The 23,888-nt window shown below is 39.3% G+C and overlaps 1 protein-coding gene and 1 pseudogene across 1 annotated transcript; both read left to right on the forward strand.

Moving 5' to 3' along the window:
- The first annotated feature begins 8,643 nt into the window (after positions 1-8,643).
- On the forward strand, positions 8,644-12,933 carry LOC137806491 (nucleobase-ascorbate transporter 6). The gene is made up of 14 exons (XM_068606640.1): positions 8,644-9,280; positions 9,456-9,553; positions 9,900-10,076; positions 10,177-10,277; positions 10,570-10,645; positions 10,747-10,806; positions 10,981-11,165; positions 11,281-11,377; positions 11,494-11,580; positions 11,675-11,733; positions 11,833-11,924; positions 12,017-12,094; positions 12,198-12,358; positions 12,517-12,933. Exons 1-14 carry the CDS (start codon positions 9,166-9,168, stop codon positions 12,733-12,735), a joined length of 1,605 nt encoding a protein of 534 aa, XP_068462741.1. The 5' UTR covers positions 8,644-9,165; the 3' UTR covers positions 12,736-12,933.
- Positions 12,934-14,104: 1,171 nt separating this feature from the next.
- On the forward strand, positions 14,105-16,248 carry LOC137825130 (uncharacterized; annotated as a pseudogene).
- Positions 16,249-23,888: the final 7,640 nt, after the last annotated feature.

The following is a 23,888-nucleotide window of genomic DNA, read 5'->3' on the forward strand; positions in this document are numbered from 1 at the left end:
GAAAGGCCTCTTTTGGTTATTTCCAGGATTAGTGAAAGGCCTCTTTTGGTTATTTTAAGCATGATCTCTATTATTTTTGGTTTTAAAGCTGTGTTCAGAGTTTGGTGTTGGACTTTTAGTCCTCAATGAAGACAGTTTTAGTTCCTTTTTTAAAGGGTGGGTTTGCAATCAAAGGTGTTTTTCTTGGAAGCTTCTATCCATGGTGGTTAGATGTGGGCTTCTGCAATGGATGATTAGGCATTGATATTTTTTGTTTTGTTTTTGTCTGAGTGTGAAAGTCTCACCCCATTTGTTCTTGATAGCGTTTAGTGTAACTTGTACCAAGTGGTTAAGCCTCTTGCCCAAGTAGATCTTTTTTATTACTCCCAAGTTAGTTGGAAGTGCTGGTATGTACCTTCCATCTTGGGGAATCCAAGGGGGAATCAAGATTACAGTTGAATTTGTTGAGAAAGAATTAGTAACATGGTTGGTTATAGTTATAGTTATAGTTAGTTCAAGAGTTGATAGGTGTTGATTTTCAAAATATTCTTTATATGGAAGTGTTTAGATAAAGAGATCATAGTATGGTTTAAGCTCCAATGATATTGAATTCTCTCTTAAGATATTAAATCCAAAAGAAAGTAGAAGCATACCTGATGATTTCTCAAGACTAGTGGAAAAAGGGTGTCCTTCTTTTTATCTCTTCTTGACTTGAGGCTAGTAGGTTAAGACAAGTTAGAAGATTTTTCTTTTTCTTCATTTTGTTTCTTCCGTATGCACTTTCCAAAGATGTTCCTTTTCATACGCTTCTCCTTCTCTTTCCTCCCCAAATAACAATTGGGAGGGTTACCAACTTACCATGCAACTTCCAACATTTCTCTTGGGCATGTTATGGCCTATTGCAATAAAAGAACCACAAATCAACTTTCCCTGCTTCTCCATTCTTTACATTCCACACCTAGTTGTTGGGTTATGTTCAGTTCTTATTTAATAAACACTTAAAGATTCTTCTTTGTTTAGGGTTTAGGATTTAGGGTTTAGACTACAAATAAGTATTCTTCTTTGTTTCTTTTATTTTATGAGTATATGATGTCATTCTTGGAAAAGCTTTAGTATCTCTTGATATCAATTATAACATCAACAAGTAGTTTTTAAGTGTTATTCCTAACTACAAGAATGTTTGATAGAAAAAAAATAAGAACAACCAATCACTTCTGATTACCATACTTAGGCTAGGAGGTTTATTTGGATGATTTTCAATAAACTCCTATTTCTGGGTTAGAATTGTTCTGTTGATATTTTTGTGCTTTTATAGGCTTGATGAATGTGATCCTATAAGATATTTGATTATGAATATTGAAGCAAATCTTTGATGGTTAGATCATTGCAGCAAATTTTCTTATACTAATGGTGTTATTGTAGAGAGTTACCACAAATAGATTTGATTCTCATTATTATGCTATGCCATTTGTTATTCACATTAAGGAAATGCAGCACAAATACCATGAAAATAAATAATAGTTTGTGTGTGATCTTTTGAATAATAAATGATAATTTTTTGGATGTGTAATCCTTTTAAATAACAGCACGTTGGACACAAAAATTGTGAAAGAAAAGATTTTTATAAATTATATTAAGATATGGTAACATTATAAAAAAAATTGTCAATTCCCAGAAAGTTGAACTGATGTAAGAACCTGTTAAAGTACCCTTTCTACCTTTACTATTTTATTTGAAAGTTGGTTCTTCCTTTGTTAAGAGTGTTGTTACGTTGTGTTTTTGGTGGTAATAGTGGTGGTGGTGGATTGAAGTTTGGTGGTAGTTTGATTTGTAGATGAAAAGAGAAATGGACAATGAATGGTGGTTTGGTTATGTGATGTGTGAAGAAAAGAGAAGAAAGTAAGGGGACAATTGCTTTATGCATCTCACCTCATCATTCATGATTTTTAACCTCTACCTATCAACTTTTGGATTTTCAAAATTCTCCTTCCATAATAATAACAACAACAATAAACAATTAAAATTATTATTTAAATCAATTCTATTCATTTCTTGTATCTTTCTCTTCCTTTCTTTTTCATTATTTTTCTCTATTTCTTCAACCAATTGGAACATTAGATTGAAACTTAAATGTGAGATCATAAACACAATATGAATAGGAAGTTATGTTAAGTGTTCTTTTTTTTATCATCAAACACATTGGAAAATAATTTTAAAACAATTGAAGTTTCACATACAAAGTTACATTTAAACCCACTTAATATACTTCTTCCTAAACTAATTTTAATTCAAGATTTTTTTTTCACTGATTAAAATTAATGACATATAACAATTCCACTTTTTCAATAAATGTATGGTTATAAATTTGATATAATTTGTTTTAGAACAAATGAAAAAATTAACATTTAATTAAAATGAAAACGTTACTCAATTTCAATCGTTTTAAAAATATATATTAAATCTAAAGTAATTTAGAGAAAGAGATGTTACTAAACTATTTAGAAAGATAATAAAGATTAAATATTACTTTTTAAGCTATTAAAATCGTGTTTGTAGTTATAATAATTGCAATAATTTCAATCCAATAATGGCAACTAAATGGTAAAACAAACATGCATTAAATGCATGTTAGGACTTGCATCTTTGATCAAAGGACGTGGTCTTGCTAGAAGTGATTAAGTGTAACTTTTTACGTTTTTGTTGTGTTTGACGTGAGGTTAGCAAATAGTGAGTTAAAGACTTTTGAATTGTAAAATTTGGAAACTAAATTTGTAGTTCGAAAGAAATTCATTATTTCGAATTCTACAAAAAAATTTAAAATACAAACTTATAAGAGTTTTTTGAAATTACAATAATTATTGAAATGAAAAAAAAAAAAACTATGGAGGTGTAGGAAGAAAATTTTCAACTTATAAATGTGACCAGTTATAAGATGATTTTTTTCTCTACCACAACAAATAATATGGTCGAAATTAATTTAATTATGTATATGTTTCAATCGTGTTTAATGGTTGAAGTGTTCTACATAACACTATTACAAACAAGTCTTACAAGATAAGATTTTTTTTCAGATATAAAATAAGTGTATTTAGCACAAAATGGTGATGATCTTAGAGTAGAAAAAAAAATATAAACCATCTTTAATAGTGCCTTGAAACAGAACCTGTTTGGTCACCTAATGTTTCATATAACAAGAATTAAGATATAACTTAAAGAAAATGTTGTTATCACGAGCAAATTTGGAAACACTTAACAAGTTTTTATTTATCACAGAAACATGCAGAATATTGTGTAAAGAAAGATGACAAGAGAAACACAAGATGCAGGACCAATGTGAGAAATGGTCATACTGGACCATTACCAAGCTTAACATTTACATAACCTTTATATGTTTAATTATCAATGAAATAGGTTTCATCATGTGTCATATGATGAGATGTCCCACTGTTCGGATACCAAAAAGGGTCCTCTATAGTGGGGGGTGTGCCAAGAATGGAAGGTTCACCATCATCAGTGGAGAGAGTAAAAATTGGGTCGTATTGGTGGTTATCGTGGGAGGAGTTTGCCTACCAGTCTAGTGCCAACATTAAAAGGCAGTATGTCCATATTTTGAGCATAATTGACAACGAAGTTTGTATAGTTTCTAGGATGCAAAAGGAGATGAGTTCCAAGAATCACGTTGAAAAGGTTGTGTCCATTAGATTGAATATTGACTTATGTGTTTATGCTGAAAACAATACAAGAGTATTGATTGAAAGACGAACGAAAAGGTGTGGTTTTATGATACTGAGACTGAACAGAAGTAGCATTAGCTTGAAACAAGGTTTAGTTAAGTTTATACCTATGAAACTGTTCTTCTTAGGCAAGGAGGAGAAAATTTCATTGATATAGAAATGGATGTGACAAGAACTATAAATACATTGTAATCTTCTGGTAACTCTTCAAGAATTCTTTCAATGTGATCTTCAGTAGTCACTAGGACACCAATTGCATCAAGCATGTTGACAACTTTCTTAATATCATGAAGATAGGCAAAACCAATTTTATCATTCTTGGGAGTCTTTAGCAAAAACTTTATCTTCTGAGCTTGAGCGTGAGTATAAGATGTGCATACTGTTCTTCAAGACATTTCCAAATTTATGTTGAAGTATCTAAACTCACAACGTTTGTAAGAATTTGTGTGTTGTCATTGAAGCAAGTAACAAGCATTAGTGCAGAAACATAAAACAAATGCGGCTATTTCGAATTTATAAATGCGGCTTTATAGCCGCATTTGATCAACACGCACTTGTAAATCAAGAAATATAAATGCGGCTATATAGCCGCATTTATAAATACCATTTACAAGTGCGGTTATTTGCTTTAACTGCACTTGTATATGCCAAATCATTAAAAAAAATTAAAAATTTAAAACATCGTCAATCTTGTGTGAAGGCAACGTTGATGAAGAGTCATGGGAGCGCCAACAACGGTGGCGGTAGCAGAAGCGACGACAGACAGGGAAGCAGCAACAGAGCAAACCAAAAAATCCACAAGAAACCACGAAGACAATGAAAGAGTACTGAGCAATGCGAGAAACCAAACAATGTAAGAAAAACGAATGTCAGCCAATGAAACAGTGCTTCGAGACCACCAAGGCAAGGAAAAAAACATATATAAGAAAAACGAAAAACATTTATGCATATATTTGTGAAGATGAAGAGTAAGAAAGAGAGTTCAAGAAACTTACATTGCACAAATGGAATGCAGATGCAGCAGAAGGAGACGAACTCAGAGTGTGAACACTAAACGAAGGCAAAGACGAGAAATAAAGTTTGAAATTGTGTGTGGCGCGCTTCAAAATTTAGGGTAAAAAAGGATTTACGAATGCGGCTAAAGGTAAAACCGCATTCGTAAATCAAAATAATTTAAAAAATGCCACCGCGTTTTTTACGAAAGCGGGTAGCGCAGAAGCCGCACTAAATAAAGCGTATCCTTTTCTTCTTTTTGCACTAGTGAAGTCTATGATAAGCTTATCTTGTTGTTATATTGAAGAAAACCATTTGAAGTTTTAGAAGTAGAGGATTCAAATTTAACGAACTGAGGTGGAACTTGGTTTTCTTCAAGAAATCCAAGAGCTTAAGACCACAAATAGTGGCAAAAACTCGATGATGTCATAGAATGAAATTATCTTCGTCAAACTTGAGACTGATAGAGATTGTAAATTGCTTAATAGAAGCATAAGCCATTTTGGAAGGGGAGGAAAGAACTTTAGAAGAAGTTGGAGACAAAGTCACGAGTCAAGAAAGTTGACTCATGATACCATGTGAATAAGAGAGGGAATGAGTGAAAGAAATAAAAAGAAAAAATATATAAAAATAATTTATTTAATATTCACTTAATCACTTATATTAATCACATAAGATAATATATAGACATTGCATGGTGCTTGATAGTTGAAAAATAAATAAATGAGTTAGGTAGTATGATTATCACACCATGCTACTAAATAGGTTTACTAAATTTATGTTTATATGATCTTATCCTAGTTAAGATGAAAACTATAATCATTAATTACACTAATCAAAATTTTAAAACGGAATTGTCCATCTGAATCTAAAATGTATGAATCTGATAGCTACTGTTCTGGTGCATTTTGCCTTTAACTTTTTAATAATTAATTAAAAAAATTCTTTAATAAATTTGATGAATATAAAAAGTAGTAGGTAGTGGAAGAAAAATGATGATTCAGTGGGCAAAAACCTTTTCAGCTGAGAGTTATGTGCTTTTCACATTACAACATTGTATCCAGAAAGCTACATGATGAATTCAAGAAAAATGCTTCAAATTAAGAGTATGCCATTTATTTAAACTTAATTTACATAAATTATAAAGTAAATAATTTACCAACATGAAGCATCGTTGTGGTTGAACAAAGTGTGGATGCAATGAAACAACCCTCATGTTAAAGGAAAGGATAAAAAAAAACAATTGAACTTTCTTATTTTTAAATTCTGTGGTGAAATTTTTGAAGTATGGTTTATTAATTATACACAGAAAACATTACAAATCCCTCAAAATCAAAGGTGAAAGATGCTCATATGATTGCAATAAACAAATTTCAATAATGTGTCACAATAAACTGTAATAATTTCACTTCATAATTAACCCTTTGAAAATTAAAAGGAGATTTTTTTTAAAAAAATGTTAAATTGTATAATGAAAGATATCTTTACAAATTTTTAAAACTTTTCTATTTCATTATGTTCTTACATTTTAATAAAAAATATATATTTTTGTTTATTTTTAACAATTATAATATTATAATATTATAATATAGAACGAGTTGAGTTGTTAACATATTTTAAGATAAAAAATAATTAGTTGTTATAATGACTAATTTTTTTTAATTAATTTCTATTATTGTTGAATGATTTCTAAATTAATATCTAATTAGCAACCAATGCTTTTGTTACTAAATTTATAATCTAAATAATTGGTAGTTAAAATTTTGGTACCTAATTGGATACCAATTTTAAAACTATTTAATAATAATATAAACTAATTTAGAAACCAATTTTTTTAATTTATAAAATAATATTTAATTTAGTTATTATAACAACTAATTATTTTTTTCTCTAAAATTAGTTTTTATTTCATAATTTTTTTTAAAATTAATTAACGGAGTTTTTCCTTATAACTAATAAATCAGATTTCTGTGAGCATATTAAAAGAAGATAACTATTTACTAATTATTTCAAACTTTGTTGAGAGACTCATATAACACTTATGCTACAACATTTCCATTTTTATATACATCAATTTTGTTTAAGTATGAATTCAAACTGTTATTTTAAAAGTAAAATAAAATTTTCATATTCTCTCTGATTTTTTAACTATCATAAGTAGTATTTAAATATATTCAATGAACGTTGAAATCATGATCAAAATAGTAAAATTTACCATTTCTGGTTTTATCGTTGGTCAAACATTTGCTTTTTGGTCTGAAAAAACAAACTTATACCCTACTGTACGTTCAAGACCATGATGAGTTTTGTACTTATGAATATACAACTTTCATTATTTATAAATAAATTGGTTAAATATATTTTTATTGTTCTTGTATTATGCAAAATTAATTTTTTTTTCGTTAAAATTTTAAATATTTTTATATTTATAACAAGAAAATTATTTTAATAAATTCAATTTTTTCTGTTACATGCAAAATAAATTTTCAGCATAAATTATATTATAATATTTACCTAAATAATGAATTAATATAAAATATTTTAATATCTTATTTGTCATATAAAAAATTAATAAATATTTATTCTAATAATACTTTTAACATAGATTATATTATATTATTATAATATTTATATAAACAATGAAAGCATAAAATATTTTAATATCTTATTTTTTATTTAAAAAAACTAATAAATATTTATTTTAATAATTTTTTTTATTACAATATTTAGAAGGTATAAAGTTTAAGAAAAAAAACAATTTCAAATAAAAATAAAGACAAAAAAATACTTTAACGCTAAATAAAAATAACTTTACCAATAAGTTTAAGAAGTGTTACTAACACTTCTGTGTTACTTCTTAAGTAGATCCTAAATTAGAAAATAAAATAAACTAACTTAAGTAATCTATTAAATTTGTAGTAAATATTCTCTTAAATATTAAAAAAAATTAAATTATGTCTGAATTTCACTAAAATACATTTTAAGACTAAACGATGAATATTCAATAGTTTGAAAAATTATATGGACACTCTTTTAAAATTTTGTCAATTCTTTTTTTTAATATCTATTCTTTTCTATTCCTACATTACCTCCTTATTATGTATGCATTATATTAATTCCTTAATAGACTAAAAAATATTATACTTTATTGCTGAAAAGATTAAAAAAAGTAAAAATCATGTGCAGTGTAAGTAATAGTGTAATTTACTTTAAATTATTAAATAATTTGATTACTTTAGGACCACATAAAAGAGGATCCATAATTCTTGGGATTAAGATGCCAATTGGCATTGACATATGAAACAATAGCCAAGTCTCATTACCATGGTGCTTTGGCCATGCACAGTTCTGATTTTGGTGGTGAGCACTTTTCACTGTCAAAGAATGAGGTTTTCAGATTGTAGAGGACTAGTCCAAGAGAGAGAGCACAGTGTTCTAGGGTCATGCAAAACGGTGAACCAAGTAGACAGAAGTGAGACAGAAACAATGTGAAGGTTTCTATCACACAGAAAGTGCAACAATATAACAAAATCCTTGTTCTATCTATTGTTTTGGGTCAAAGTAAAAGTCACAGTTAACAACCAAGCTACTAGTTTCAATTTTTAGGCTGAATAGAGGTAAAAAAAACATAAGTGTTTTCCATCATTGCAGCCAACAGTACTCAGTACAAGTAAAAGGTTTAAGTGGTAATCTTTCTGCTGTGTTAAACTGAAATTGAGGAGCAAGACAAGGTTTCTTAGCAGTTCATGATATTGGTAGCTTCGTTTCTGATTATTTAACCTTTTTCAACAAATATTGGTAATAGTTAAATCCTAAACTTGAGGTAAATAAAGGTGAAGGTCAAGATGCTTTTATTCAAACTTTATCTTTACGTGTTGAATAAAAACTAAAAAGAAAAGCATGGTCTTAACAGCATTAAATATTGGATTACAATATTGTAAAGCAATATTGAACTGGGAGATTCTTTTGTATATTTGGTTTCTTTCTTGCTTTAGTAGGAGCTGGCTCCCTCCTTTTCCTTTTCTTCCACATCTTCACACTAGCTTTTCATGTTTTCTTGCCCTCCATGTGGGTCTTGCCCTAAGAAACCATCCAACATTAGCTGCATTGCATTACGTTGCTCACAAGTTTTGTCTCCCTTGGACTTGTTCTGTTCATTTCCTTGTGTGAAGCTCCCAAAAGGGAAGAAAGTATTCATTTTTCTTTGAGGGTGCCTGCATTTTCTTCTCATTGCCACTGTTTTCATCATTCCACATTTCTCATTGGGAAAAGTACCCCACAGTGATAGCTTCTTCCCACCGGCTTTTGTTGGTTTCTGTCAGTGTTGCACCACATAACTTCTTCTCACTACAAGGTTGAGTTGAGAAGTTGATGTACAAGTTTTGATTTTTGTGCCATTGGATTCTGGTTGCTGTGGTGCATTGAAGTTGATTAAGTGAATTGAAGTAGGATTAGTAGAATGGCAGGAGGAGGAGGAGCTGCACCACCACCCAAGCAGGATGAGCATCAACCACATCCAGTGAAAGATCAATTACCAAATGTTTCTTTCTGCATTACAAGTCCTCCTCCCTGGCGTAAGATCACTGCTACATTGGAACCATTTTCTTACACTTTTTTGCTCTTTTTTGTCACATAACCACTCTGGTGTGGAATTGCGTTAACATTTATGGATTTCATTGCATTCATGTTTTCATAAGTTACATTCATGTTCAACATGTTGATTGAGTTTTAGAACTTGTGTTAATTAAGCGGAGGCAATCCTACTTGGTTTCCAACATTACCTGGTGATGCTAGGCACAACTGTTCTGATTCCCAGCTCTCTTGTTCCCCAGATGGGAGGAGGAAATGTAAGAACCTGTTGGATGCTCTTCTCACTTCTTAGCTTCAAAAACTGTTTTCTAAAACAATTTAATCACTTTCTCTCGTCCAGAATTTCCTGTTCAGTTTTGAAAATGCTTTCCTAAACAAATGTTGTTACAATTTACAACCACAAAGTAAAAACAACTGGGAGATATTTTCTCATGTTCTTCCTTCTCTCAATTCCACCATCTTTTTTCTTATTGTCTGAGCAATATCGTTTATTGCATTTTGACAATAGAAATCAAACACACTAAGTTTCAAAAAGAGAGATGGAGGAACTTTTATTACTGTTAACTCATAAATCTTATCGATGTTGCAATTTTGCTTCCATAGGAAGAGAAAGCGAAAGTGATTCAGACTCTACTGTTTGTGGCTGGCATAAACACTTTTTTCCAAACATTCTTTGGGACTCGTTTGCCTGCAGTTATTGGAGGATCCTACACCTTTGTGCCAACAACCATTTCAATCATTCTGGCAGGTCGCTACAGTGACATTGTGAATCCTCTGGAGGTTGGTTGGTTCATCACAAACCTCGTTGTTCTTTATGTTTTCTTTTTCTTTTGTCGTTATTTCGTCATCTTTGTTCACCTGCATTGCAACAAACATGCAGAAATTTGAGAGGATAATGCGCGGAACACAGGGTGCCCTCATTGTTGCCTCAACCCTACAAATTGTTCTTGGCTTCAGTGGCCTTTGGCGCAATGTAGTGAGGTTATTCAACCTGCCCTGTCTAAAATAGTTGAACTTAGTGCTACTTTTTCTCACACTTTTCTTTTAACTTAGTGCTAATTCTTATATACTATTCTCCACTTCTCAATTAGAGATAATAATCATTTTGTCAATTAGTAACAACCCTTTTTTCATTTTACTTCATTCAAAAGCATCATAGACTGACCTCATTTTCAGTTATAATTATAGATACAATTTTATCCATTCTGAAAGTTATTGATTTGTCTTGGCCTCTTGAAATCATATTCATGAATAACTTTTATGTATTTTTTAGGTTTTTGAGTCCTCTCTCTGCTGTTCCCTTGGTTGCTCTATCAGGCTTTGGGCTGTATGAACTGGGTTTTCCTGTGGTATACATATCTGCAAAAAGGACTAGTTCTTGTTTCCTTTACATTTTTTAAAAATTATAATGTTTGATTCCCACTGTGTTGAATGAGGCTTTTGAATCCAGCTTGCAAAGTGTGTGGAGATTGGGCTGCCAGAAATCATCATCCTAGTAGTTTTTTCACAGGTGATTAATAAATTTATAACTTTCTTGAAGCTAATCTCTTTTCTGTTAATTGAAGCATTATACACATTTTTTCAACACTACCAAGTGTGCCAAACACACATCCGATTAAACTGTATTAACTTTTTATGTTTTTTTTTTCCTTTCTTCACTAATTTGACATGCTTTTTTTTGCAGTACATTCCTCATATGATGAAAGGAGAAAAACCTATCTTTGATCGCTTTGCAGTTATATTCTCAGTGGCAATTGTGTGGATTTATGCTCATCTTCTTACAGTAGGTGGAGCTTACAGAAATTCAGCTCCTAAAACTCAAATTACTTGCAGGACTGATCGTGCTGGAATTATAGGGGGTGCACCTTGGTATCCATCTTTTGATTTTTCCAATAATAGTACTGTACACTGCTACCTACATGTTTGGACTGTCTTAGATGATAGCAAAATAATGGGGTCTCCATTTGTCAAAACATATTTTCAGGATAAGAATCCCATATCCTTTTCAATGGGGAGCTCCTACATTTGATGCTGGAGAAGCTTTTGCTATGATGACTGCTTCATTTGTTGCACTAGTAGAGGTTAGTTTATTTGTATATTTCCATATGCATTGTTATTGCAATGTCCTTTCTCTTTTCTGTTGTGTTGCACACTGATTAAGTACTTTTCTCTTACATAAAATTTACTTGTTCAACAGTCAACTGGCGCCTTCATTGCTGTGTCAAGGTACGCAAGTGCAACACCAATTCCACCTTCAGTTCTTAGCCGTGGTGTTGGTTGGCAGGTAAAAAACAGATACTAAGAACTACTACATTCCTTAATGTTTTCACTTTTCTAATTTTTTATGATAGTTAATCATGGTTATCTGAATGCATCAGGGAGTAGGAATTCTGTTGTCTGGAATATTTGGCACAGGAAATGGATCGTCAGTGTCTGTGTAAGACCCTAATTCAATATAGTTCCATGTTATTTGACACATTTTTATTCTCCTTGTGCAAATTGTATAACATAACATCATTGGCTTTTCATTTCCCAGAGAGAATGCAGGACTGCTGGCTTTGACACGTGTAGGTAGTAGAAGAGTTGTTCAAATATCAGCTGCCTTCATGATCTTCTTCTCAATTCTTGGTGATTTTTCTAAGGCTGAAAATTCTTCTGATGTGATTTTGTTTCCTTTTGAACATAAACTTGAGCCTAATTATTTGTTATGAGGTGTGTAGGAAAGTTTGGAGCCGTTTTTGCTTCAATTCCAGCTCCAATAGTTGCAGCTTTATATTGTCTTTTCTTTGCCTATGTAGGTAAGTATTAGTATCAATGAACATAGAGAAGCAGGACCTGAATTATATAAATTCATTCAGCTTGATTCATTTACTCTCTTTTTTGTTTGTTCCCACAACACAGGCTCAGCAGGACTAGGCTTCCTTCAATTTTGCAATTTAAACAGCTTTAGAACTAAATTCATCTTAGGATTCTCCATTTTCATGGGCTTCTCCATTCCACAATACTTCAATGAGTACACAGCATTCAAAGGCTACGGTCCTGTACACACAAGAGCAAGATGGGTATCAAGCTTTACTCCTTCATTCTTCTAATTTTGAAGCAATATCTAAGTTTTATGCAGCATCATTTTGTTTGACCAATCACTGAAAAAAAGACATTGGTGAGCAACACAACAAAATGAATACACATTTGACTAAATAATGTGGTTTGATTTTGATAGTTCAATGACATGATGAATGTGCCATTTGCATCTGAGGCATTTGTTGCTGGTACCTTAGCACTTGTCTTGGATGTTACACTGAGAAAGAAAGACAACCAAAGTAGAAAAGACAGAGGCATGCAGTGGTGGGACAAATTCCGATCCTTCAAGACAGATACCAGGAGTGAGGAGTTTTACTCACTACCTTTTAATCTCAACAAGTTTTTCCCTTCTGTGTGATTCCATTGGATAGTTTTACAAGTAGTTTTACAAAAGAAAAAGAGTATTCTTTTCTTTATTTTAACTACAAATTAATGTAGCAATAAACATATTATTGTTGTAAGGTAGCTTAATGCTTATTTCTGCCAACAGTTACTTGTTTTGTCTCACACACAATCTTCATGTGTAGAAATAGATGGTTCTTCTAATTCTAAAATATCTCTACATTTATTATCAAAGAAAGTGCTTTTATTGCCTGTCACTTGCTTCTATAATTGCCTTTCTTTATTACCAAAATAATTCGACTTATTATTAAATATTTTAATTAAAAAATTATGAAAAAAATAACTTTTTAAAAATATATTTTAATTAGTTTTTTTACTTTTTAATGTGTGAAGTATTAAAAAATAAAAATTGAAAAGAGAAAGTTAGTGATTATATCAGATATTAAAGATAAAAGTTAAATGAAGAAAAAAAGTTAACAATTTAATAAAACAGATTGATAATAGTTTAAAGATTGATAAAAGTAAGATGTTTTTCTATGTTATAAAGATTTTGTAATGGCTTGAAAATATTAGTAGAATTAAGTAGTGTAACTTACTTTTAATATGTGCATGAGTATTTCTGCATGCATGCAGATAGAATAGTTTAAGAGGATCTCAAATACAAATATCTTCGTAAACATTTATAAAAATAATTAACTACTATATTAATTAAATTATATATTATTTTAGATATTAAAAAATTTGTTAATATATAAAGTAGTTTTTATTATTAATAAAATTTCTAAACTAGTTTTTAAATTGATATCTAGTTAACTATAAAATTTAAATTAATTGGTAGCTAAAACCTTAATAACATATTGTACCGGGATGACCGACCGGTCCATGGACCCGGTCAATCCAAGCATTAAGACCCTACTTTAAGGTATGAGGTCGACCACGTGTCATATGTGGCCGACCGACATAAGGTGCTCAAGTCAAACCGTTGACCTAATTAGCAAAGGTCAACCCACGGTTAGGAAACGACCTAATCCAACCCTAATCGCTAAACAACCCCCTAATCCGGCCCAACAACAAGGGCCCATCAAGGTAATATAAATATCACGCATTCCAAGGAAGAAGGTACGTCATTATCTACAGTATTCTAACCAGCCGAATACGATACCCCACTGACTTGAGCGTTGGAGTGCCATCTGCAGGTACCCCACCAGCCTGAGGAGTCGTTCAGCGAGAAGGACCGAAGGAGGAAGTGAGACACGACCGACCGAGTGACACCCGAAGACAATAGTTCTCCCAACCCCCAACCTAGTTCGAGAACAATTGGCGCCCACCGTGGGGCCGAGGAGAGCCAGCAGAGACCACAGCAGTAGATGGTATCAACCCGCAGCATGGCAAGCATGACTAAAGCAGATCAAACAACAATAATGATGGCCCTTCAGAGGGAACTAGCAGAGATGAGGAAGGCGCACGAGGAAGCCACTAAGAAGAACGAGGAGGAAATCAAAAGCCTCCAAGAAGAGAACAAGCGGATGAAGAAGCTGGTCGAGGGGGTGCCGTCCCTCGCCATGACCAATCAGGCCGGCAGGTCCCACGCCACCGGGGCCGGCCTCCAGGCCGAGAAAGACACCAAGAACAACTTCACTCTGGAAATGGATGGAGAATCCCATCCCAGCAAGACAATCAACACTACCGCTTCGGCGGGTCCGGACCGGCGCCATCCCTTCACCGACCGTGTCATGGAAACCCCCCTGCCGGACAAGTGGAAAGGCTTCAACAGGGATCGGTACGATGGGACGACCGACCCAGATGAGCACGTGGATGCATACACGACCCACATGAGCCTGTACACCACGGATGACGCAGTGTTTTGCCGAATCTTCCCAACCTCTCTAAAGGGCAGCGCTCTAAGCTGGTTCACCAAGCTCCCAGCACACTCTATAGATTGTTTCGAAACCCTGATAGCGAAGTTCGACGTCCAGTTCGCAACAAGCCGCCCCCACCACCTAACATCCATAGCACTGGTCGGCATTCGTCAAGAGAAGGGAGAGTCCCTCAGAACGTTCATTGACCGGTTCAACAAGACCGCTATGAGCATTCGCAACCTCAACCCCGAGGTGGCAATGCACCACATGCTGACCGCCCTCAGACCCGACCCATTTGCCGATAGCCTGTGTATGCAGCTGGCTCCCAACCTCGACGATCTTAGACGCCGAGCGGCGAAATTCATGCAGCTGGAGGAACTTCGTGAATTCAGAAACAACGCCTGAGCCGAAGCAAGCGGGGAAAAGAAGGAGGATAGGGAGCGATAAGGAAGGTCCCGAACCGGTCGGGACCAGAAAAGGGACAATCGTGGACCCCGCTTCTCCTGCTACACACCTCTGAACGCGGAAAGGAGCAAAATTTTGCAAGAGGCCCTGAGCGCCGAGCTAATACCACCGCCCCGAAGGGCCTTGAGCCCAGAAAACGCCGACCGCAGCAAAAGGTGCCGGTACCATAAGAATACCGGCCACTCTACCGAAGAGTGCCAAGCAATGAAGGACAAAATCGAAGAACTCATTCAAGCCGGGCACCTCAGACGCTTTGTGCGTGGGACCCGGGAGACGCGTCGCTCCCTATGCAATGAGCAAACGCCTAAAAGAAGAGACCGAACCCCCCCCCCCCCCCAGGCCCACGAGAAGGTGACAGGCAGGAAGACCGACAGGGACGAAGAGACGACCCCCCACAAGCCGAAACTCGCAAAGGCCGAGAGGTGATTAACACCATAGTCGGAGGGTTCGGTGGCGGAGGCAGTACCAACAGCGCACGCAAGAAGCACCTACGCGCCGTCCACCAAGTAAACCTCGTCTCCGCCCGGCCAAGGATGCCACCGATCACGTTCACAGATGAAGATTTCAAGGGGATAGACCCGACCCAGGACGACCCCATGGTGATATCGGTCGATATCGATAACTTTACGATCAAGAAGACCCTTGTGGATCAAGGGAGCTCGGTCGACATATTATACTGGAAGACCTTCAAAGCCATGAGAATCCCGGAGGAGGAAATGATGCCCTACAACGACCACGTGGTTGGCTTCTCGGGGGAACGCGTAGGGACGAGGGGTTACATAGAGTTGTACACAACGTTCGGCCTTGAAGGGGCCAGCAAAACCCTCAAGATCAGATATCTGGTCATAAACGCCACCACATCCTACAACATCCTCCTCGGCAGGTCGTCCCTCAACAAGCTAGGAGCGATCGTCTCCACGCCCCACCTAGCAATGAAATTCCCTTCCCTCTCAGGCGACATCCTGACCATCCACGTAGATCAAAAGGTCGCCCGAGAGTGCTACGCCGAAAGCCTACGAGTCGAGCCTACACAACAGAGGCCCAGCGGCAGCCGTTCGCCCAAGCGCAAGATCACCGACCGTGGGAGAAGCCCCCATCGGCACTCCCCCCCAACCAAAGAAGGACATCACCATGGCAGATCTGGACCCCAGGGAAATCGAGCCAAGACTCGAAGCCAAGGACGAGCTACGCCGGGCCGAACTTGACGGGGAAGACCGGTACACGAGCACAGGCACGGCAATGGCCGCCGTCGATGCGGACTTCGTTCACCAAACTCTCAAGAGGAATGTAGACTTCTTTGCCTGGACGAAGGCCGACGTACCAGGCGTCTATCCGGACATCATCACCCATCGCCTCTTGGTGTATAAAGAAGCCCGCCCGGTAGCACAAAAGAAAAGAAACCATGGAGAGGACAAGCGGCTGGCCGCACGAAGTGAGGCCGAGAAGCTCCTAAAAGCCGGCTTTATAGCCGAGGCACGATACTCCACTTGGCTGGCCAACGTCGTGATGGTCAAAAAGTCAAGCGGCAAATGGCGGATGTGCGTAGATTATAAAGATCTCAACAAGGCATGCCCCAAAGACTCATATCCCCTTCCCAACATCGATCGGCTCGTAAACGGAGCGGCCGGTCACAAAATATTGAGCTTCTTAGACGCCTACTCCGGCTACAACCAGATCAGCATGCATTATAGCGATAGAGGTAAAACGGCTTTCACGACGGATGGCGCAAACTACTTTTACAAGGTAATGTCGTTCGGCCTAAAGAACGCCGGGGCTACCTACCAGAGACTCATGGACAAGATTTTCAAAGGGATGATCGGCAGAAGCGTAGAGGTGTACGTGGATGACATCGTGGTGAAGTCCAACTCGTGCGGCCAACACATAAAAGACCTACAAGAAGTTTTCGATGCCCTAAGAAGGGTCAACATGCGCCTTAACCCCGAGAAGTGTGCGTTCAGCGTTGAAAGTGGCAAGTTCCTTGGCTTTATGCTGACCCACAGAGGGATCGAGGCGAACCCCGACAAATGCAAGGCCATAACAGAAATGAGAAGCCCGAAAAACTTGAAGGAAATTCAACAGCTGCTTGGCCGGCTGACAGCACTCTCCAGATTTGTACCCCGCCTCGCCGAACAGATCTGGCCGATAGCCACAATGCTCCGCAAAACTTCGAAATTCAGCTGGAACGAGGAGTGCGAACAAATCTTCGGCCAGCTCAAAGAATTCCTGTCTTTGCCGGCCGTCATCAAAAAGCCCCGACTAGACCTACCTATAGTGGTCTACCTAGCGGTATCAGAGGAAGCGGTCAGCGCCGCCCTCGTCCAAGAAGTGGACCGCGAAGAACACCCCGTGTACTTCGTTAGCCGGACGCTCCATGCAGCCGAGACCAGGTACCAAATGATAGAGAAGGTGGCACTAGCCCTGGTGCTGACAACGAGGAAAATGCGCCCATACTTCCAGAACCACGAAATTAGGGTAAGGACCAACTATCCTATATACAAAATTTTGTCTAAGCCCGACCTTGCAGGACGGATGATAGAGTGGTCGATCGAACTTTCCGAATTCGACATCAAGTACGAACCAAGAGGTGTCATTAAATCCTAATGCTTGGCAGATTTCGCAGCCGAGCTCCCCAGAAACACAAAAACCTCGGCCAAATGGGTCCTCTACGTGGACGGCTCGTCCAACAAAACGGCCTGTGGAGCCGGGGTCGTCCTCGAGGGGCCTGGGGACTTGCTGATCGAACAAGCCCTCCAGTTCTCCTTCAAAGCAACGAACAACCAAGCGGAATACGAGGCCATACTGGCTGGCCTCAACTTAGCAAATGACCTAGGCGCGCGGGAGGACGCATGCAAGAGCGACTCCCGACTGGTCGTCGGTCAAATCAAAGGAGAATTCGATGTCAAGGAGCCCCTCCTCCAACGATATTACCACACCGTCCGTAACGTCATGGCCAAATTCGACACGGTGGCGGTCCAGCACATACCACGGGAGGAAAACGAGCGTGTCGATGCACTCTCACGCTTGGCATCTTCGAAAAAACAAAGCCACCACCGATCGGTCGTCCAGTTGCGATTAGCACAGCCGAGCGTAGGTAACGCCGAATGCATGACAATCACCGAGACCCACACATGGATGACCCCGATCACCCAGTACTTGGAGCACGGAACATGCCAACCGGGCGAAGAGAAGAGCATCAGACGGCAGTGCGCACGATACACCATGATCGATCAAGACCTATACCGAAGGGGATACTCAACGCCACTCCTAAAGTGCCTCACCAAGGAACAATCGCAATACGTGCTACAAGAAATCCACGAAGGGGCGTGCGGGAGCCACTCCGGAGCCCGAACGATGGCGGCCAAGATAATCCGCGCAGGATACTACTGGCCGACCGTCCATGGAGATAACGCTAATTACGTTAAGAAATGCCAAAAATGCCAAGAGTTTGGCCCCCTCCACCACCGAAAACCAGAAGAACTGCACAGCATGACCTCACCCTGGCCGTTCGCCATGTGGGGAATGGACATCATCGGTCCATTCTCACCAGGCAAAGGCTAGACGAAACACCTGCTAGTCGCGGTAGATTACTTCACCAAGTGGATCGAGGCCAAACCACTAGCCACAATCACCGCCCGAAACATCCAAAATTTTGTGTGGAAAAACATAGTGTGCCGATTCGGCATACCACACTAGATAATATCCGATAACGGTCAGCAGTTCATCGACCAAGGCCTCATGACTTTCTACAACGAACTCGACATCAAATCCCTCACAAGCTCTGTTGAGCACCCACAGACGAACGGACAAGCCGAGGCGGCCAACAAGGTCTTGTTGAACGAACTAAGGAAGAGGCTCGACACTGCCAAGGGGAAATGGACGGAGGAGCTGCCTGAGGTCTTGTGGGCATACCGATGCACCCCACAATCCACCACACAAGAAACCCCCTACAGCCTCCCGTACTGCACCAAGGCCATGATACCAGTAGAAGTCGGGGAGCCATCCATCCGACGCCAACTCTTCGACGTATCCCTCAACAAGGAAAGCCTGGCGGTCGGCCTCGACCTCTTGAATGAGCTCCGGGATAAAAGCAAGATACGCGAAGCGGCATGCAAGCTCCGAGCGATAAGGAGATACAACTCAAAGGTCCAGCTCAGAAGCTTTCAACAAGGCGACCTCGTCTGGAGAATGCGCAGCAACGCTAGGAAGTCGGACGACAAGTTCTCATCAAATTGGGAAGGATCGTTCCGTATCTGAGAAGTAGGAGAAGGGGGGGCTTATCACTTGGAACATCTATCGAAAAAAATTGTACCTAGAACGTGGAATGCCACGCACCTAAAGTTTTATTTCAGCTAAACATGAATAAAATACACGCACTCTTTCCTCGCCTGACCGATCCATCGGTCGGAGAGGTTTTAACGAGGCGTTTCGTACATAAGTATATACAACGAATGACACGAACGATTCGGCCAGGATGTAGCCCTAACCGGCATACCCTCCCGTCACCCACACGGTTCGGCCAGGATGTAGCCTTAACCGGCATACCCTCCCGTAACACACACAGTTCGGCCAGGATGTAGCCCCAAATGGCATACCCTCCCGAACCCGTACCAATCTCGGTCAGAGCGCAGCCTTAACCGGCATACCCTCCCGGCACACACCTAACGTTCGACAAGAACCAAAGTTCGCCTAAACAGTAAAACTCGTCTAAATCGAATTCGCTAAAGAACGACCGACTGATCGAAGTCCGTTACATTCACTTGGTCGATTTTAATTATCACAAGTCACTTAGTTGATTTCATCCGCCGACCGGTTGCTTAGTTCTTTTTACTTAGTTAATTTTACCACGATTTAAGATTAATTACTCCAAGCCACTCGGCTCGTAAAGGCTCGTTCGTCCAGAAAATGCAGAAACAATTGGAAACAACACTTATATTAATCAGAAAGGTGGGGGCCACACCCCGGCCCCAGGGGAACAAAAACATATACCAGCCGACCGCCTTAATCTTCAATGTTCAGAATGGCAGTAGAAGGATCGGTCTCTTCAGTAGGCTGACCGCCCCCAGCAGGCACCAAGCGGCCATCAACAACCTCCATCTCTTGGTCAAATTGACAAGAGGGCGGAGGGCCTCCGTAAAGAACCTCAGCTTGGCGGACGGCCAAGTCAAAACTTTAGTTAATCAAAACCATGGTATCCTCCATGGTTTTCAAAACCTCAGCTTCAGCCGCCTCCTTCCCCTGTCACTCGGCAACAGCCTCCTTCTCCGCCAACGAAGCCCGGCGATCGGCCTTCTCCAACGTCTTGCGGAGAAGCACAACTTCCTCAGCTTTCTCAGCGTCGGCCTTCTCCAGCTCGGCCAGTCGACTCTGGCGCAACTCCAGCTCGGCAGTTTGCGCACACAGCTGCTTCTCATAAGCCGTGTTGGCCTCCATGGCCTGCTTCAGATTATGACCCGCCTCTTGCAAGTCATGCTCAAGGCGGGAAATCTCCTCTGCGTGGCCTCTCCGAGCCTTGGCACCACGCCGGGCCAGCACCAGTCCCCGGCATATCATCTCGATACCACCATCGAGAAGATCATCCTCAGGGACCGACTTAATCTCCTCCTCAAGGCCGGAGGGCAATTTGAAGCTAACGGCCCGGCTGAAAGTCCGGTCGCCCCCCAGCAAGGCTAAAGTCGAAGCACCGGATGAGGCTATAGGTACCGCCACCGCCGTCGGAATGCGGCGGTTGAAATCATCGGTGGCGGGAGAGGCACCCCTGACGGAACGACTGGGTGGGGGTACCGTCATCTGCCCTGCCTCTCGGACCGTGCGGGCGATGTTCCCACCCTCACGACCGCGTTTCTTCGAGGGGCCTGCTCGGGCACTCCCCTCGACCCGAGGCCTAGCACTTGTGGCCCCCCTCTTCTCATTTAGCTTGTTCTTGAACGTGTGCAACATCCCGACCGCCTGGGGGATCTCTCGCTTGACGATTTCTGCAAATAAAAGGAGAATCGGTCAGACAAATAAAGAAAACAATGGAAGAGGGGGCGAGGGGACAAATGTAAACGGCATACCCTCGAAAGCTTCCTCGCGATCGGTCGCATTGTACAGTGACATAAGTGGCCGAGCGGGGAGTTTCTTAGGAAGGCTATCGAACAAAGAGAAGATCTCTCGCTCATGCTCGCTCGGATAAGTCGGTCGCGGCCAATCTGTTATCTTTGTTGGACTTCGCGACCAAAATAACGGAAAGCGAGGTTGACCGACCTCGTCGAAAAAGTAGCGTGTTCCGGCCGGCTCCACGTACACTTTAAAGAACTTTTCTTTAAAGTTCTTGTAAGAGGCCGTGAAGGGCTTAAACAACACACTACCCGCCCAACTAACTAAAGACTGCCAGCTAATCAGCTTCGCTGGGTAGGAAGAGTAGAAATGGAGAAAACAAACGGGAAGGGGACGCAACCCGAACGTTCGGCAGACAATGCGGAACGCCTGCATGGACGCCCAAGAGTTGGGATGAAGCTGGGTCGGAGCCACATTGAGCTCCCTAAGGACCCCGGCCGTAAAGACATCAAAAGGGAGAGATATGTGAAGGTCCGCAAAGAGACAACTATACATGAAGAAAAAGGGAGGCTCATCAGACGACCGCTCCCTATAAACACAGTCCCCCAAAGAACAAGGACCGAACGCCAATAGAGATTCCTCGGCCGAAGCCTTCAAAACAGGAACCTCGTTCAAGAACTCGGCAACGGAGGCGTCGGTATAAAAGAGGGACGACACCTCGCACACCCAAGGATCTACCCAAGCCGGGCTCGCGTGGGGTCGCGGCCCCTTAAAAGGGGCCGAACGGTCTGACACGTTACCAGCGTCCTCCCGAACCAACCCCGGGGAAGGGACACTTCCCACATCTCCGACCGGAACGGCTTGGCCGGAGGAAGAAGAAGAAGAAGAAGAAGAGGAAGAAGGGGAAGATGACGACGAACAAGCGGGGGGAGACTCAGAAGGAGCAGACATGACTAACCTTTGGACGAACGAAGAAGGCAACAGAGATCGGTCGGATCGATTCGAGGTGTCGGAGCTCAAACAAAGTTAACACGTGAGAAAACCACTATTCCCAGCCCCTATTTATAGCCCGGGAGGACCTCGGAATCCCAAACGTCGCAAGAACCTCAACCGTTGATTCGCTTGATCCAACGGTTCGCATCGCTTGGCGCCCAGAAAAACCCCCCATTAATGCGTGTCACGTCAATCGCTCAGGCGCCCCCAAACATCACTTCACTCATCATTACACAATCCGCCCGGGGCCCACTCTTCAGACTCTTCGGCTGTACCATCTCTCGAGCTTGGGAGGCAACTGTACCGGGATGACCGACCGGTCCATGGACCCGGTCAATCCAAGCATTAAGACCCTACTTTAAGGTACGAGGTCGACCACGTGTCATATGTGGCCGACCGACATAAGGTGCTCAAGTCAAACCGTTGACCCAATTAACAAAGGTCAACCACGGTTAGGAAACGACCTAATCCAACCCTAATCGCTAAACAACCCCCTAATCCGGCCCAACAGCAAGGGCCCATCAAGGTAATATAAATATCACGCATTCCAAGGAAGAAGGTACGTCATTATCTACAGTATTCTAACCAGCCGAATACGATACCCCACTGACTTGAGCGTTGGAGTGCCATTTGCAGGTACCCCACCAGCCTGAGGAGTCGTTCAGCGAGAAGGACCGAAGGAGGAAGTGAGACACGACCGACCGAGTGACACCCGAAGACAATAGTTCTCCCAGCCCCAACCTAGTTCGAGAACACATATATCAATTTAGAAATTAATTTAAATTTTTTATTAATAATAAAAACTATTTTATATACCAATAATCTTTTTAGTCTCTAAAATAATATTCAATTTAGTCAATGACTAATTCTCTTTTATCTCTAAAATTGATTTTTATTTAATAATTTTAAAATCATTTTTAATTAAATTAATCTACGGTTATATTTAAATTTTTAAAATCTTTTTTAATTAAATTAATTTTACACTAAAAAATTCAATCTTTCTTAAATTATTCCATTATTACAATTATGTTATCCATTCACTAATTATTCCATCATTTAAAATATAGGTAATAATGAAACAAATTTAATTCCAAAAACAAAAAGAAACAAAAATGAGAAGGTACACGACTTCTTTTTGATAATTTTTTCAGCCATTAAATTTGTTAATCTTAAGCATGATTTTGGTTGTAAAATCTCGTATATGTGGTGCACAACTTACCTATTATAAAAATAAAAGAAACTTTTACTCTTTTTGAAAATTTACATTTTAAATTACACCAAATTGAGAAAAAAAATCTTCAAAATAGTATAGGTGTTTTGATAAACAATACAATCTACTATCAGTACTAACCGGTTAATTTAGTTTTTAAAAATAATTTAAAAGTAAAAAAAAAAAAAAACATCTTCAATCATCAAATGTTTATAGTAAAAGTTGTATTAGATTATCATTACTATGAAACTAAGTTTTAAGAAGAAATAATGAATCATAGTAAAAACAATTGGAGAAAATTGTTGAGATGTCTTCTTTATAATTCAAGTAATATCCTTATGCAATTTGTTTTAGTTTGAAAATTGTAAGCTTGAGATGTCTTCTCAAGTTTGATAAATTTATAAGTGTTATGTGAGGGATAGAAGATATTATTGGAGAGTTTTCGAGAATATAGGAATAAATTGTATACATAATCATAAACTAAGTTTCTTTCTATAATGGATTATTATAAATAGGGGTGGTAATGTGGGTTGGCCTGCTCCTCATAGGCGTCATGCGTTTGACTCTTAAAATGTTGGTCAGGTTGGCCCGCCCACACAAGGAATG

This window comes from Phaseolus vulgaris, chromosome 3 (assembly GCF_051622355.1).
Source record: "Phaseolus vulgaris cultivar YP4 chromosome 3, ASM5162235v1, whole genome shotgun sequence".
In the NCBI taxonomy this organism is placed as follows: Eukaryota; Viridiplantae; Streptophyta; class Magnoliopsida; order Fabales; family Fabaceae; genus Phaseolus; species Phaseolus vulgaris.